This window comes from Diorhabda carinulata, chromosome 5 (assembly GCF_026250575.1).
Source record: "Diorhabda carinulata isolate Delta chromosome 5, icDioCari1.1, whole genome shotgun sequence".
NCBI classification, from domain to species: Eukaryota; Metazoa; Arthropoda; class Insecta; order Coleoptera; family Chrysomelidae; genus Diorhabda; species Diorhabda carinulata.
In genome coordinates, this window is record NC_079464.1 from 5,434,415 (window position 1) to 5,451,557 (window position 17,143).

At 32.4% G+C, this 17,143-nt stretch overlaps 1 protein-coding gene across 6 annotated transcripts in view; it reads left to right on the top strand.

The window, feature by feature from the left end:
* Positions 1 to 17,143, top strand: part of LOC130893988 (MAP kinase-activating death domain protein) — a 40,387-nt gene that overhangs the window by 18,039 nt on the left and 5,205 nt on the right. For all 6 annotated transcript variants that reach the window (XM_057800459.1, XM_057800465.1, XM_057800462.1 and 3 more), the window contains 11 exons: positions 495 to 677; positions 1,171 to 1,255; positions 1,904 to 2,034; positions 2,343 to 2,489; positions 4,680 to 4,931; positions 4,991 to 5,230; positions 5,366 to 5,463; positions 6,434 to 6,608; positions 9,586 to 9,753; positions 16,308 to 16,380; positions 16,456 to 16,502. In XM_057800459.1, the coding sequence (XP_057656442.1) occupies positions 495 to 677; positions 1,171 to 1,255; positions 1,904 to 2,034; positions 2,343 to 2,489; positions 4,680 to 4,931; positions 4,991 to 5,230; positions 5,366 to 5,463; positions 6,434 to 6,608; positions 9,586 to 9,753; positions 16,308 to 16,380; positions 16,456 to 16,502 (1,599 nt within the window). The remainder of the gene's footprint in view (positions 1 to 494; positions 678 to 1,170; positions 1,256 to 1,903; positions 2,035 to 2,342; positions 2,490 to 4,679; positions 4,932 to 4,990; positions 5,231 to 5,365; positions 5,464 to 6,433; positions 6,609 to 9,585; positions 9,754 to 16,307; positions 16,381 to 16,455; positions 16,503 to 17,143) is intronic.

Here is a 17,143-nt window from a genome sequence, read left to right on the forward strand (position 1 = left end):
AAAGGATTGGATTAATCCACATTTGTCAATTAAAAATTGTTTAATAATCTATTATACAGCTTCCCATTGACTGTAATTATATGTTTATCTCCCATATTTTATTTATTTTGATCAATTATTAATTAATTGCCGAGCCTACTGACTGCGCCAATTATAATTTTCAATTAAAGATTGTTTGATAATCTATTATACAGAAAATGAATGAGATTATTTGAAATTACATCACAAACTTGCATTATTTTTCTTCTTTAATCATTTGGAACTAAATCTGGTGATTTCGGAGGACACTTAACAGAACCACGAGAAGAAATACTTCTGTTGTAAAGAGTAAAACTTCAGTTTGGTGTAATTCATCTCAAAGTTATATTCAATATACCCCTTCTAGAATGTATTTAATTTTGTTATTTCATTCAACATTGATATTTTCATATTTTGAGTAGTATTTTTCCAGTAAAGTTGGACTAATTAGATCTTATAAATCACGAATTTTTTAGTGCGTGTCCAAACCTGTTTGGAAAGGAACTTTGAAAATATTATTGGCAATAGTTCATGGATTAGAAGTGACTTATAGCAATTTCGGATTAGGTGGAATGGCTTCAGTTTTTCAATTGTGTGAAATAGCCCATACGCATTATTGGTCGAAAGATATGACCGAGAATGTTCATGATATGACACAGGTGAGAATTTAAAACAAATATTTGAACAAATATGTAAATATTCATCGAAGAAGGCCAACTCTTGTATTGTCCCTTTTCATGATAGTTTACACTGAATTCCAATTTTTGTCCATTAATAGCTTTACATCTGTAGAGAGCGTCTAAAACATTTTAAGTTCCTCTTTTTTACTCTAAGCTAAATTTTTTCACTTCTCCTAATGAATCTACCTTCCAATGACCATATAGATGCTCTAACTGAACCAATGCTATCACGAAATGCTTTATAATATATTTAGAGAGCTATCGGTACTTTCAGGGCCAATTAAACATCATTTACTCCTTTTATTTTTGTCAATTCGGCTTCTAATTTCCAAAACATTCATTGTGATGACTACTTCGTTATCTATTCGTAAATCGTAGACATCATTAACCAGAACTACTTTGTCTGTAGAATTAGGTGTGACAATATATAATCATTGATGGTAGGCTAATATATATTAATTGAAATTTTTAGAGTTCCAGTCCAAGATCTCCACAAAGCCCAAGATATTCTTTACAATCTTCGGATTGGGATGCTTCGAGGAAATCCTCGCAAGCAGGTAATAGTTCACAACTGTTTATCTTTTTTATTCAATTGTCGATTAATTGTTGAACCTATTGACTGCGCCAGTTATAATTTTCATAATCTAGTAAACTTTCAGCTTCCTATTGAAGCTAATATTATAATTATATGTTAATCTCCCATATTTTATTTATTTTTATTCAATTGTCTATTAATTGTTGAACCTACTCACTAATCACAGAAATGACAGACTTCGAAGTTTAGGGATGAGATACTTGATTTGGTTCAATGTAGCAAATTTTTTGGCTTTTATTTTATCTTATTTTATATAACACCCCCAATTTTTGTAATTATTAACAGGTGTTTTATTTTTGTACATTTAAAAGGGGTTACTTGTCTTCTTCTTTTTTTTAGACATCAATCTCACACTATAATAGGATCACTAATCTAAAAAATCTTTTTTTCTTTATAAACTAGTACCTCTATTCTCAACATTAGATAACTTGAAAAAATTTGCAATATATATAAAAAATAAGGAACACTAGGAATAATGAAACAATTAGAATAATCAGGTAGAAACAGCGAGAAAACTAGAAGAATTTGAAATATAAGACAAACTGGAAAAATTAGAAAAAAATTGTAAAACTAGACTTCAAAAAAACAAGTTTTATTTATTTATATACAGAGCCCCCAGAAGTGCGTTTAATTCAAGGCGACGATTCCGACAAAGAGCAATCAACAAGTGAGGTGTTCAAAGACATGCTTACCCAAAAGAAAAATCTACTGTTGAGTAAACTGACGTCTTTCGATTCAGACGTAAGTATTATTCACTATATCTTTGTTTTTTCAAATTTCGTCACCTATTTATATGTTCTTTTGCAAAAAATATGTACTTAACTTACTTATTAATTGATTATCTAGCTTATAATGTCATCTTAGAGCTTAAAAATTTGAGCAATCGATTATAAATGAAAAATTTATAGTCACAGAAAACAGAATGAAACGAATTTGAAGCAACAATAGTTTTTTTTGTCAAGTTTTGTAGTAAATAACATTTTTTTTGGATATCGTGACATAATTTTTGCAATAGAACATTTATATGTCCTTGGTTTGATGTGTGTTAGGGTGAGAGCACTGTGCATGGTTCTGGAGGTACTCTATCTCCTTCCGCTGGTTCTATAACCATGGGACCCGCTTGCAATCTTAATAGAGGCGGTAATCAGGCTTCGTTTCGATCCACAGTTTCCGATACTGAAGTGGAAACTTTACAGGTAAGTTTCTATATGAATTTTGACAGAAAGTTACATACAAATAGACAACTTTATAACTTAACAACAAGAGATAGAGTGTATTGTATTTATCTAAATCCAATCCAATCCAATCGGTGGTTTAAAGAAAAACTAACCGGGGTCACTGATTGAGTTAATTGTATAGGTTACTAAGACTTGAGGTTTTTTATCATTTTAACAAATAAATATATGAATCACCTGGTGCCTGACATCTACTGTAGCTCTGTGGAAATTCGTTATGCAATTGGCCGAATATATATCCTGGAGGTTTTCGAGATATCTGAACACGCATGTTACGACGGCGATGACCCCCAAGGTCACTAGTACTCTGGGTAGCTGGTTTATACGTCATCTCTTGGTGTCCTGTGGACATTCGTTATAAAATTGGCCGAATGTCACGACGGCTTGATAAAAGTTTATTTACAAGTGCACATGAGGCTTTTCGGGGAGTTATACTTGCAATTTTCAATAATGAGAACCTGGTAATTGGCCAATTATATAACGAATTTCCACAAAATTCCAGGAGATGACGTATAAACCAGCCTTAGGTAGCAAGAGTGATAAAAATCTGGTTCTGGGCTAGGATCCGCAATCAGCTGATAGATGATCTAATCGATCTTAAATCTTTCCGAAAAGCCCTTCAGGAATACGTTCTGTTTATTATTATTTATAGCCGTGATTTCCAAATTTATTAGACCTACAGCAATAGAAAAATATTTCTCAGCGCCCCTGTATATATATTTATATATTTTTTTAATTTAAACAACAATTAAACAGTTTTCACCCTTTTTTAAAATTATAGTGAGAAAGGGAGAGGGAAGTAATTGTGAAACTTGAAATAGAAAGAAAATAAAACAGAAGTAAAAGTTTCAAAATCATCGTAATGGAAAGTCTTTTCTTTTGCAGCCAAAATTAATTATAATCGCTTTCGAAGTTGAATCAATATTTTCCCATTCTTATTTTATGTTATAAACACTTCCTTACCCTCCAAATTAACTTATATCCTTTCTTGAACCGCTATAGCACGTGAGCGTCCACCTGGAAATCAATAATTTAAAGGTATCACCTTCATTTTCATATACTTTTGTTGAATGTCTTCAAATATTTTTTCCTCGAATATTTTTTCTTATATCTGTAGTTTAGTATTCTCAATAATTGTTTGTTTCCCAGATAACTCAGTTAGGCACTTAGGAAAATAGAAGCATTAAAAAGCTGTATGTGAATTTATGATACAGGTGTATCCAAAAAGTTACTTGGAATAAACAACTTAATACAGAAAAAATAAAATGAAGAACCTGTGTTTCTGACTACATGAAGAAGAAAAATTTTAAGAAGAGAGCAAAAATGAACAAAGAAAGGCAAGATATAGTTAAAGAATTCAATTTGTTGGACAAACTGAAAAAAAGAATCTCTATATCTTGCTAGAGATAGAAGATCTCATAGGAGACTAGTGAAACTATTGAATTTGGAGCTTCACATCAAGAAAATGTTGAGGCAACGATGGAAGTAATTCCAAATCGAAAACTATCGAGGAGAATGGTAAAATAGATGATGGAGATCCTAGGAGTTTTTGAATTTGGTGCTTTTTGCAAATTTTCTTTCTCAACAGATTGAGAAACAAAATGTGTGGCAGTTAATAATGTGACTGAATGAAGAAGTGAGTGAAAACATGAAGAAGCAGAAAACGAAAAATATCGAGGAGCATGGTGAAATAGATGGTGTAGATCCTAGGAGTTTTTAATTTGGTATTTTTTGCAAATTTTCTTCCTCCTAATTTGAAATTTATATATAGTACAAGTGAATTCATTTCACTGTAGATACTAAATAATGGAAAGTTTGGAAATTGAGCAAAGGAAGTTTGAGAAAAACCTTAAAAAATATGAGATAAATCAACAGATTGAGATAAACAAAATGTGTAGTAGATTGTAATGTGACTCAATAAAGGAGTGAGCAAAAAAATAGAAAAGCAGGCAATGAAAGCGATAGAAAAGATGATAAAGATAAATAATTCACTTGAGCTACAAAATTTGAGCAATGAATATCAAAAACTTGTCAACCATAAGACAGATGTTCCTTGAAATTTTGATTTTGACCAGTTTCTCGTTTATCTTCCATTTAAGTAATTCCATATTGAAAAATATGTCAGATACAATGAAATTTATTATATTGCAGTTTACAAAGATACCAAAACAGCGTACCTCCAGTGTATGGTCGAGCAAATCCTCGTTGAGTACTGGATTTAGATATCACGGTGGAAATATAATCAACACTGCTTCATCTCCGAGTCCAGATGGTGTAAGAACTTATTTATTCGAAGGTCTTTTAGCAAAAGACAGATCGACTCTTTGGGATCAGATGCAATTTTGGGAAGATGCGTTCTTAGATGCTGTTTCTCAAGAAAGGGACATGATAGGAATGGATCAGGTAATAATTTCTATCGCTTCTCCATATTTCGATGATAAAAATTGATTTATTTTCATCAGGGACCGCAAGAAATGATGGAGCGCTATAAAAGCTTGAGCGATACCGAAAGGAAGAGGCTGGAACACGAAGAAGATAAACTATTAGCTACGCAACTGTACAATCTAGTTGCAATATTGGTGATGTTGAATTGTAATAAAGAAGAAATCAAAAGGAAAATCAGGAGATTACTAGGAAAGAGCCATATTGGTTTGGTATACAGCCAAGAAGTTAACCAACTGTTAGACCAGATTACACATTTGGTGAGTTTTATTTATTAAAATTATCAATGCAATCTCCGATTAAGTTATTTCAATGGCAATTTAATGCCAATGTTTCTCGGTACTTCTTTCTAGCTGTGCTAGAAGATGAGGTATATTTATTTAATGTTTATATAGCATGGAAATGATATAGACTTGAAGCCTTTGGGTTCGAGACTTCTTCATCGGCAAAGTTTTACAGTTCATCATGGCACCGACTGTACTGGAGATCTTAGGTGAGCGAAAAAAATATATTGATATGCGGTTCATTATTTACTATTCATTTGAACACTTTAGACATAATTTAATATGTAGTTTGACATTTCCATACTTCCAAACTGAACATTGCGCTCTTTATATTGGAAATTGACATTCTAGACGTTGTTGTATCTATTTTTATATTAGTGTACTACGATACCGTGATCCAAAGGATCTATATTTTCTTGCTGGAGATCTTCTTCTCTCTTAGAAAGTGTGGGATTGCTTTAGCAAGTAGAGATCTTCGTCTTCTCTTTCATATTCTCCCAGTGTAGTGCTCTGGAGTTTTGTAGTGTATCACACTCCGAGAGAATGTGGATAGAAGCTTCGTCCTCTGCGCAAAACAATCTGCATGGTGTCTTTTCTGTTAAGTTTAGGATCTTCGAATGTCCATTGAGTCGACATGGCAGCGTCCCGACAGGATTCCTGCTATACTTAGTTTGATACATTCAGCAGATTTTTTCTGGTTATAGTTTCCCAAAAGAGTTTTTGCCTCTTTAAGCCTCTGAAAGTTGTCCCAGTATTTTACGGTGCTTTTTCTATTGTTCTGTAGCTTATATCACAAAGGTGTTCAGGTCCAATGAAGGGATTATCTGGCGTTATTTTAGCGAGTCTCTCAGATATTTCGTTTCCTTCCACTCCTGTGTGTCCTGGATTGTATTGAAGGAAAACTTCATTCTTGTTGTCTAGCTCTTTTAGGTTGTCCAGGCATTCCCAAACTATTTTGAATGATGATGGTCTCCTGTTTGTGATAATTCCTTTCTAGATTGAACTACGCACATTTTCCAATTGCATATATTTCTGAAAAGTGCTTGTTGTGTTGCCCAGGTTTTCACTGTACAGTACAATTTTTTTGAATTTATTTAGTATTGGACTCGATATTGACTAAACCAAAGCTAAAAAAAAGTTTTTATGAATAAATGTTCTTCAATTTAAATTTTTGTTTAGGTTTATGGAAGTGAGGGATGACGGTCTAGTATTAAGGTCAGTTAATGGTGTTATTATAGAACGATGGTGGTTCGAAAGATTGGTAAATATGACGTACAGTCCCAAAAATAAAGTTCTGTGTCTTTGGAGGAGGAATGGTCAACAGACGCAGCTACATAAATATTATACAAAAAAGGTATGTTTTAAATTTTGTATTTTGGATAAAGTTATTTTTGATAAAAAGTTCTGCATGTGCTAAAATCTGGAATACAATATTGCACTTTTTCAGTTGTATACGAGGGTTGTGAAAAAATATGAATTTTAATTACATTAGAAATTTTTTTAAATGGCTTTGATTGAATATTTGAAAGTAATTTTTAGTTCTAATCAACTTTTTATTATCAATATTATTAAATATACTCAGAAAACATTATTTTCATTTAGTATTATTTGTTATATACGATTTGATGATCTAAATATAAATTTTTGCTCATAAATTCAGTAATGGGATAAAGCTTCTCCACTTCCACAACCCTCCAGGCATAGTCATGGTGAGTTGTTCAATAGTTTCTTCTTCCATACCACCTCTTATCTCATGGCAAGAAGCCATCGTGTTTGAGGAAGATGTAAATGTCCCACATATTCTCAATTGGGCATTTTTGGAACTTATGATGAAGACTAAAGGTGATTTTGCACCAGAAGCAATAGCACCCTTTATCATAACTCTACCATGTAACCAGGTGATGAGATCATGCCCAACAGCTGCACTAGAAGTGATACTAAATCTCCCACCTTCATGCTTAAGGAAGAAATCCCAAAAAAGTTAAGCTTTGTGAATAAATTTCAATACTAAGCTGTAGAAGCAAGCGGGATCAGAACACCAGACGAGAACTGAGCAGAAATATTATTAAATGGTGAAAGGATTGCTCTAAAACAAAATTAGAATAGGAGTGTACGAGCATAGAACCAAACATTCTGGAAGTGGAAATGGGTCCAGTTCAATCTAGATAGAAACTATCGCAATCAGGACATCATCCTGTCCTGCTCTAAGCTTCATAATCATAAAATCCAAAATAGTTTGAGAATGCGTGGACAATTTAAACGAGTAAGGCAAGAAAAATAAAGTTACATTGCTATGGATTGGAGTGGAGAGGAACGAAATAGCTGACAGACTTGTTAAAGTAAGTGCAGACAAACACTTCATAGGGTCTTAGCCCTTCTGTGGTATCAGCTACAAAACAATGGAGAAAGCATTAAAAAGAATGTAGATAGGAGTAAAATCAGTAACTGGAATAATCTACAGGGAGTGAAGGCTCTCCTGGGAAACTATAACCAGAGAAGATCTACTGAATGTATCTACGTGGGCAACATCAACCTACGAATAATACTAGGAGTCTTGTAGGGATATGATAGTCTCGATGAACATCTAGACTTATCAGATAATGCAGCGTGTAGATTCAGTTGCGCAGTGCACGAAACCTCTCTTGAAGCTCTACACCTGGGAGTGTATGAAATAAAAAACGAAAATCTGTGGCAGTTACAGCCATCCCACAACCTGAAATTTATAAAAGGATTGGGATTACTAGATCAGCTGAAAACACTGTGTCTCCTAGTATCGTAGATAGAAATGGGATAAAATAGTTATTTTGGGTCGCGATGTCCATGGTATCCGAATATACATATATACTTATATCCCATAACTGTAATATTGTGATATACATGCCATTCAACAAAAATTTAGGGTAACTTTTAACCCTCTTCTGTACATAATACATATCTAGGCAGAACTAGGATTAATCCTTACAGATATACTGTTTTATCTCGCAAATATACATGAAGTATTTTAAAAATAATATAAAATAATATTTACTGGGTGTTCAGGGTCTTATGTTATATATTTCACTCCTAATTCGAATTAATATTTTTGACAAACCCACTAGGCATATGGTATAATATTAGGGTAGTTCTCTTAAAAAAAAAACTAAATTAGGGATCAACTTCCGAAATAACTGAAAATCGTAGGCAACTGAAAACATTTGGATTGAAGGATCCTTTCTATACAAATTAAAAAAATATATATTTGTAGTTTTCAATATACGACGATCGTCCCAGAAGGCCTGATCAGGATTATGTGATAGTAACAAATAAACATACAGATGGTTCCTTCGACAAAATTACTGTGATAAAATATAATGGAAACTCCTCGAATCAAGAATGTTTATATGCTTTTCCCGTTTCCTCAAAATATTGATATTTATTCCAGAAAAATTTATGTAAATCATTATCGAGGTTTTCCGTTTTACTAATTGTGTTGACGTCGTAGAAATACAATAAAATTTTCGCTATTTCAACAGATATCTTCGTAAAAATTGATATAAGTGCCCCTCTACGAGGATGGTGCCAACAGTACCTAGCCTGACCTAGAGATGGCGGTTGTTGCCTTGAAAAATACCACTATATTGAAGAATATACAATCTATACAGCATATGTTTCAAATTTGAAGACACCAGGCTGTTTAGTATTTGGCAGCCATCAATAGTCAACGAATTAACTGAAAATTTAGACATGAGAAAGATGTGTACAGGATGGGTGCCGCGTTTGCTCACAATGTCACAACGGAACAAAGACAGCGTCGTTTCCATCGAGCGTTTGGGTCGAAACGTGGGTCACACATACAAAATAAAGCTTTAAAGAAGGCAAGATCGTTCCAGCTGCAGGTCAAGTCATCAAGTCAAGTTTTTTTTGGGATGAGCGTGGGATAATCTTTATTGCAACGTTTGAGCAAAGAAATCAAGCAAATCGGCCGCATTTGACCAAGAAAAAAGTGTTGTTTCATCAAGACAATGCATCAGCTCACATATTAGTTAATGCAATGGTCAAAATTAATGAATTCAAGTTTGACCTGCTACGTCATGCACCCCATTCGTCAGATTTAGACCTCTGGGATTATTTTTTGTTCCCAGACTTAAAAATGATTCGAAGGTCAAAGATTTTCCAACAATTGAGAGGAAATGTATTCAGTTAATAGCTGGGAAAAGCATTTTTTTCTGAAATTTGTGTGTTTTCTTTGTTGGACCAGGAACTTCTGGGACCATCCTCGTACATGTCGTTTCAGCCCATCATATACCAAGAACAAAATCATGTGTTATCACGAAATTAAATATATTTTTTAGTGTAAGCAGCTCTATTACTGTATAAAAGATGCAATGGAAAAAGGAGGTGTTGCAGGTACTGCTCCTGAATTGGGAGGGGAGTTTCCTGTTCAGGATATGAGTACCGGGGAGGGCGGTTTATTGCAGGTTTGCATGGAAGGAGTAGGGTTACTTTTTGCAAACAGCAAGGTATTTGTACAGTTTCACTATATCATTCGTAGTAATAATTATATTGTTGTTTTTAGAATTTGGTGCTCATTGATTAGAGCAACATTAAAAAAAATGTAAAAATACATAAATATATTAACAATTTTTGCGAATAATAATTAAAAAAATGTAAAATGATCATGAGTTTACTGAAAATTTTATAATACTTGAACTTATTAGTTCTTAGACCTTTTTTATTTGTTTTTATTGATAGACCATATTGATTTTAGGATTTTTCTATTTTAATATTAATTTTTGAAACATATTTTGATGACGACAGTGATTTTTTTTAAATATTTATTATAATAATAGTGTTTTTTTATATAAATAACATCTATGAGCACCAATTTTATCATTTAATATGTCGTGAAAAATATGAAGATTAAAGTACACTCCGTATTTTGATTTTCATGGTTTTTGTTAAATTTTGTTACGTGTCGTTTGATGCGCTAATGTGCATTTGTTTGCAAGGACCACTCAAACTTTCCTATTTGCTCTTGCCACTCGCTCGGTCGCTTTATTTTCATTTTTCTTTCAACATATAATCGATTGGGTAACAAAGTTTTTTTTCATATCTCACGTATATCTAAAATCAAACAGTATATTAATGAAGTGTTCAGAAGTTTATAGAAAAAAATGACATTTGAATGTGTTTGTCTTGATTAATAATTGTGCTATTATTTTCCAGCATACAAATTGTAGTATCGATTTTAAAATTCTGGGTTGTAACCTCCACTTTCTAACTATGGTCCAAATTGATACTTTTTTTTTTCTCAATACTTCTATATTATCAAAAATACCTATTCTGGGGTAAATAATTACCTAGTAGTTTCTTTAGTATACATGGTATAATTTACTAAATAATTCATATTATAAATTCATTTATATACCATCCTGAAGCTTTAAAATTCTAGATAGTTCGACGTTTAAAGTGAATTTTCTTTTATATGATTAATATTCAGGAGCCTAATGATAATAATTGTTTAAATATTGTGGTTTAATTCATATATGATCTTGGAAACAATCCGAGGCTACGATTGAAGAGATCCTCAACGCAAACTTCTATTTAGAAATCATCAATATCGATAGTTCTCCTTTATCTGAATTTCTGTTAATTTTTTTTACCCCTACATATTTTTGATTATCCTTATAACATACTTCCTATGCCATAATGATACCACTCATGGAAGCAATTTGATTGTTCTAATTTCTAATGTCAAATTGTTGTTTTTTATATAATTTAATAAAAACCGTGTGTATAACATCTGTTGAAAGTTGGCAGCACTGTTGATAGCCCAGTGTCTGTATGACGATGCTTGATTCGCCATAGCTTTGTGATTCATGTATGTCTATTTTCAAAAAATGCAGTGACATTTATTCTATTTAATCATTTCAATTATCTTGTTTTATAATTCAATATCTCAGACAATAATTTGTGCTTTTTTATTTCAAACTATCAACTTTTTTCTTTTTTGAATTCAGTGGCAGAAATTTGACGCATACTGAAATGACATAAAGTTGGCGGCGATAGTGACAGCTGACAGCCCAGAGTCTGTATGACGATACTTGATGTGCCATAGCATCATAAAATAAAATAATTAAACAGAATAAATGTCACTGCATTTTTTGAATATATGCATATATGAATCACAATGCTATTGCGCATCAAGCAGCGTCATACAGTCTCTGGGCTGTCACAAGTGCTGCCAACTTTATGTCAATAGCACAAAATCTCAGTATGCGTCAAATTCCTGCGAATGAGTCCAAAAAAGTTGATGGTTTGAAATAAAAACGCACAAATTATTAGTATTGTTTGAGATATACAGATACTGGGCTCAGATAATTTGTTCTTTTTTATTTCAAAATATCAACTTTTTTGGAATCATTTGTTGAAATTTTTACACTCAAATTTTGTGAGCTTGAATGATCCAACACAATAATTGTCACTAAATACACAATGTATGAATTACAACGCGCAAAAAACACCTTCATACAGACTTGTGACTATCACCAGTTTTGCCAAATTTATGCTTTCAACAGAAAATATACACCATATCTTAGAAACGTTAATTAATATAAAAGTTTCAAATTATGAGTATATGGTATCATTAAAATGACAAGATACTTTGGGAGAAACATTTATAGTGATATTTGAAATGAAATATATTTCGACATATTCATGCTTTTTGTAATTTTTTTTCACGCACTCTTTCTGACAATCTTGTTGATTTTATCGAAGCTGCAGAAATTTATATAAATTCTTGTAAAGAACTTTCCAAATAACAATTTAACGTTCGGTTCCTAAAAAGTGAATCTTAATTTTTTACTTTGGGCCACACTGTATGATGAATTAGTTAAAATATCTCTAATATAGATTAATGGATACTGCACTTGGTTCATTCAAGATTTTTGATTTGTGAAAAAAAGTTTATTTTGTTTACATCGTTTTTGGAAATGCAGGAAAAGTTTTTTTTGTCTTGATTCTTACTAATAAATTATTTTTTCCACCGTTACTTTTCAAAGGAAACTTTTTTATCCAAATACTTGGCATATTTTGCCGCTGGATTTCACTAATTGTCATAGATGGGGCTCATAAATACGAGGGCGTCTGAAATATAAGCCGAAATTTTGCTTTAAAAAACTTATTCAGTTAAAAGAGCTGGAATTTTGCAATTTTTCTAGATGCCACCTCTCCGGAAGCATCCGAAAGCTTTTTTCGTAAAAACTTCTCGGTTTCTCACGTAAATAATCACGAAGGATTCAACACCAACATTGCTTTCGAATCGTAGCCCGCCAAGTGACTATTTCAATTAATCAAAGAAATGAAAGTCACATGGCGATAAATCGGGACTAGAAGGAGGGTGTACGTGTCTTGAGGCAATATCTCACTACGGATTGGAATATAGCGTCGTTTTTATTTGTAGAAAGATTTGAACGTGTTTTTTAGAAGGTTATTATAATACTTCGCGTTTATCGTTCGTTGTTCAGTGGAAAAATCCACCGCAATGACTCCTTTCATGTCTCAAAACACAGTATAACGCGTGTTTACTCTCCGGAATATAGTCCTGTGTCCAAGTTTCGTCCATAGGGAAAATCTTCTTTCTGTTCATAGGAGATGCGAACAAACTTCCAAGTGTGTTGATTTCTGCTCAAAATTCAGAAGTCTTGGCATCCTTCTGGATGGAGTTTTGTGGTTATTGAGCCGTTCATGAATCATTACCATAACTTTTCGGCCTTTTCGGAAAGCAAACAATATTCATACTCTATTGTATTTGAGAGGTACTCATCCCCGAATTCCACAGGTAATTTTCGAAATTTTGACCAAACAACGAATAATGATGCGTTGCAAAACAGACACTGGTACATCTCTTTGGCTATTGGCTATAAGTAAACTAAAAAGCGAGGTTATATGATCGCTGCTGATCTCTACGCTTCGTAATAAACCAGTTTAACATCCAGTGCACAAAATTTTTTGCACGTTTATTCAAAAATTCCGGTATATATTTTAATCCGCCAGTATAGAATCATTTTTAATTATAAATTGTCTTCGTAGAACTGGGATTATGTTGGTACGAGGTAGAAGTACAGTCATTTGATAAGGCTTTGGATCACTAATGTAGAATTAGCCCTTTGAAAAATACAAGATGGGATCAAATTAACATGAGAGGATTTATTATTTTGCTAATACGTCAATTAAATAGGATTTGTGAGGTATCTGGATAAAGTTGAAGTGAAATATTGGTTTTTGGTAATCAAGACGACTACAAAATAGTTTGATTTCACGTGCTGTGGAAATGAAAGTGACAAGCATGAATATGTCATTAGAAGGAAGTTTTTTTTAAGTACAAAATATAAATCTTTAAATGGAACCATATTTTTTTTGTTTTGTTTATCATGCGATTTTCTATTTTGCATGCTGCTAGATGTGATCTTTTAGCTGTATTAATATTTTAAGTATATCTTCTTGAATGCTGAATGTTTGGTTTTTGATATCATCCTTTATCTATTTCTATCAACTTAATGTTCGACTGAGTGGTCATTATTGCCGATACATATTCGGCAGGAGTTGTCTTATTGAGAAAACTTAGCTTAATAGGAACTTTTGAGATGGTCCTTTTTTGTCAAGTACAGTACTAATTGTTTATTATTATTTTTTTCTATCTCTCTCCATATGTCCACGTCGATACGTTGCTGCTGCTTGCAGGACTTTGAGGTATATACATAAATAAATCTAGAGTTATTTATAGTTAGTCTTAGTCGATAGTCTTTGTTTAGATTAGTTGCTTTCCTGTAGATTTCAGCTATTGCATCCTTCCGATTTGTTCACAAACGGCACCGGATTTCCTTAACAGACACGTTTTAAATATTCAATCAGTTTTTCTGCTTGAATTTTATTGAATCGACATCTAATTGGTGTCCCAAAATTAACGCAAAATTTGAGTTACATAGAAAACACAGTTTTCAGTCTATTGATTGTAATTTTTTATTGAATCATAAAGTACATAAATGTTACCGAATTTCGTCAATGCAACGTTGAATATCTTCCTTTAATAAACGTGTGGTTGTGGCCTCGCTTACGTGATTCCAAATAATCTCACAAAAATAAATCTAATGGTGTTAAATCACACGATATAGGAGGCCAATTCTAGTCACTGAAACAATTGGCCACATGTGTTACAAAAGTAACAGTAACTGCTTGACCAGACTCATTTTCAAAAAAGTATGTCTCCAGTCCAAAATTCACCTCAAACATTGTGGCTGCATTTATTTCTCGACAATCACTTGTGGGTTTTCAGAGCCCCAAAAGCGGCAATTTTGGCAATTAACAAACGGATAAAGGTGAAAAATCAGCATTTGTTGATGCTAAATAATCCATTCAAAAAACTTCACTGTGCATGGTCATCAGGCTTCAGTTGTTGTGTTGATTGAAATTAGTAAGCATGGAAATGTGGGTACACGCCGTAGAGAACTTCTTGAACTTCAAAATTCTTGTCCACGATGTCGAATTGACGTTCCTGGATTTCATCGACATTTTCACGCATTGCTTCAATATTGTCATTTGAACGATTTATTTCTAAACCTGTGACCCGGAATTTTTCAATGAATCTCTTTACGTTCGACGTTGCTAGAACCTACTATATTTTTGCCAAGTTTTCATTATTTTTGAAATATTGTTCAATAATGAAGACATTTTGTTTTATCCTGTAACGCTCCATTTTTAATAACCCCAAACTGTCAGCTGTCGATTTGATTTTTTTAGTGTTGTCAACACTTTACTGCATAAATGGCGGCAAATTTGAATCTTGCGTTAATTTTAGCTGAATAAACCACTGACTTTGGATAAAATATTTTTTTGATATATAAAGGGATCAATATGAAATTATTCACTTTACTATTACTATTATTCATATAATTCCATAAACGTTTTATAAGATCATCTTTACACACTAGAATTGAATACTACTCACAACTAATTTCATATAGAACTTGGAAAATTCCATAATTATATGGCGTCTTATCATAATTTCACTATAAAACACTTTCATCACCATAATATCACGATAACCATTGATTTTACCATGAAATATTGAAAATTGCATTTACCCTCATAAAGATACTTAACTCAGATAACCAAATATTTTAAACTAACGAATTTACGTACTACTATTCAATTACTAACATTTGGAATTTATTGCAATGATTGTTATCAATTCACATTGATAATTGTGGAAATCCCGACGTTTTTCTTCGTATGTGTCATTTTTTTACGTATTGTAGTTGCAAATGGCTGATCACGAAATTCAACAAACTTCTTCGTCTTCTTTTTTATTGTGGGTGTGGACTAGATTAAAAAAAAAACTATTAACGATGTAAAAGCCAATATTCAAAAGTAGAAAACAATATTTATGATATTGTAAAGTAAAAAGAAGAATACAAAATTGAAAACACTGGATTTATATCAAATAATAAATCTGTTTTTTGTAGCTATTAATTAATTGAAATGAAGTTGAAACGGATAAAAATAATCTAGATAATATGATACTGAAATTACTTAACAAAAAAATATTTTATTGAATAGTAGCCTATATAAATGAATAGATTTTGTCGTAAAACGTGTCGTGTAACCTTTTTTGGTTATCTCACTAATTTAGTTTTATATATAAATTATTAATGAACCAAGACAAATTAGTGCTGCGCATATTTGTAGCCAACGTAGCTGCTTATTTTTGCGGATGACCTACCGCATGGTAACAAACACTTAAATTGTTGCACAATTTTTTTTAAAACACCGTTTCGACACTAATACACGTCATATACACTCTAATTAGGTACAAAAACGTAGAATCATATCAACATTATCAAACCATCTCTAAAGTTGCCTAAGGCTCTAAGCACGATCGCTTTTGCGCATGTATATTATGCTTTATTTGTTTATAACAATTTATATTTGAAACTTCGACTGAATTTTAACGAGTTCTAGCATGAATTTTGAAAATTTCTTGACAAAAAAATTGAGTTTGATTTTGATTTTACAGTTTTTCGTACGGATAGTCCACATAAGGAAATGTTTCACCCAGAAATCGAATATATTTGTTATAGAAGAATTTAGTAAGTTAATAATACATATTTGGTGTTTAATTATAACGAATAAATTATTTATTAACATTTTTTTCTGTCTTACAGATCCAAAAACTCGACATATTATCCAAAGAAAGTACAAGTCACCAATGGTGAGTAGTATAACATAATTTCTTATATTAACCGTTCATTGTACCCATTTTTCTCGTTACATACTGTGTTATCATATTTTCACGAAGGTAAAACAATTATTGGTTTCATTTTGTCTATCGGAATTTTCTTTATTTCTCAAATTCATCGCTTTTTCACTTCTGGGCTTTCAATTTCATACTAGTAGTGGCTTTATCGACTTTATCTAAAAGTAGACGACTTTGCACTTATTTTATATGGTGATGCTTTCAGCACTGCCGTTTTAGATACTTCCATAAATTTCTTTCGAAAATTGTTTTTCGGAATAATTTGAAAATATGAATTGATAAATATACAATAGACTTTTAGGTAATTGAATGAAAATGTTATATTTAGAAAACAAAACGAGGTACTTTTGTTTTTCAACCTCCGATCGCTCCGTGCAGAAGAGGTCGGAAATGCCCTGTAGGTGACTGCGAAGCTCTCGCTCTACACACTCCGCCATTGTTGACATTCGACGTCAGTCGGCGTTGTGCTACAGCCACTTAAACATGTCCGCCATTTTTAATGCTACCGCCAAGTGTGAATTGATCATGATTGATGGTGAAGTGCGTGAATGGTGTCAAAAGCTTAAATATGGCCGTAATGATGTGTATGATGAAGG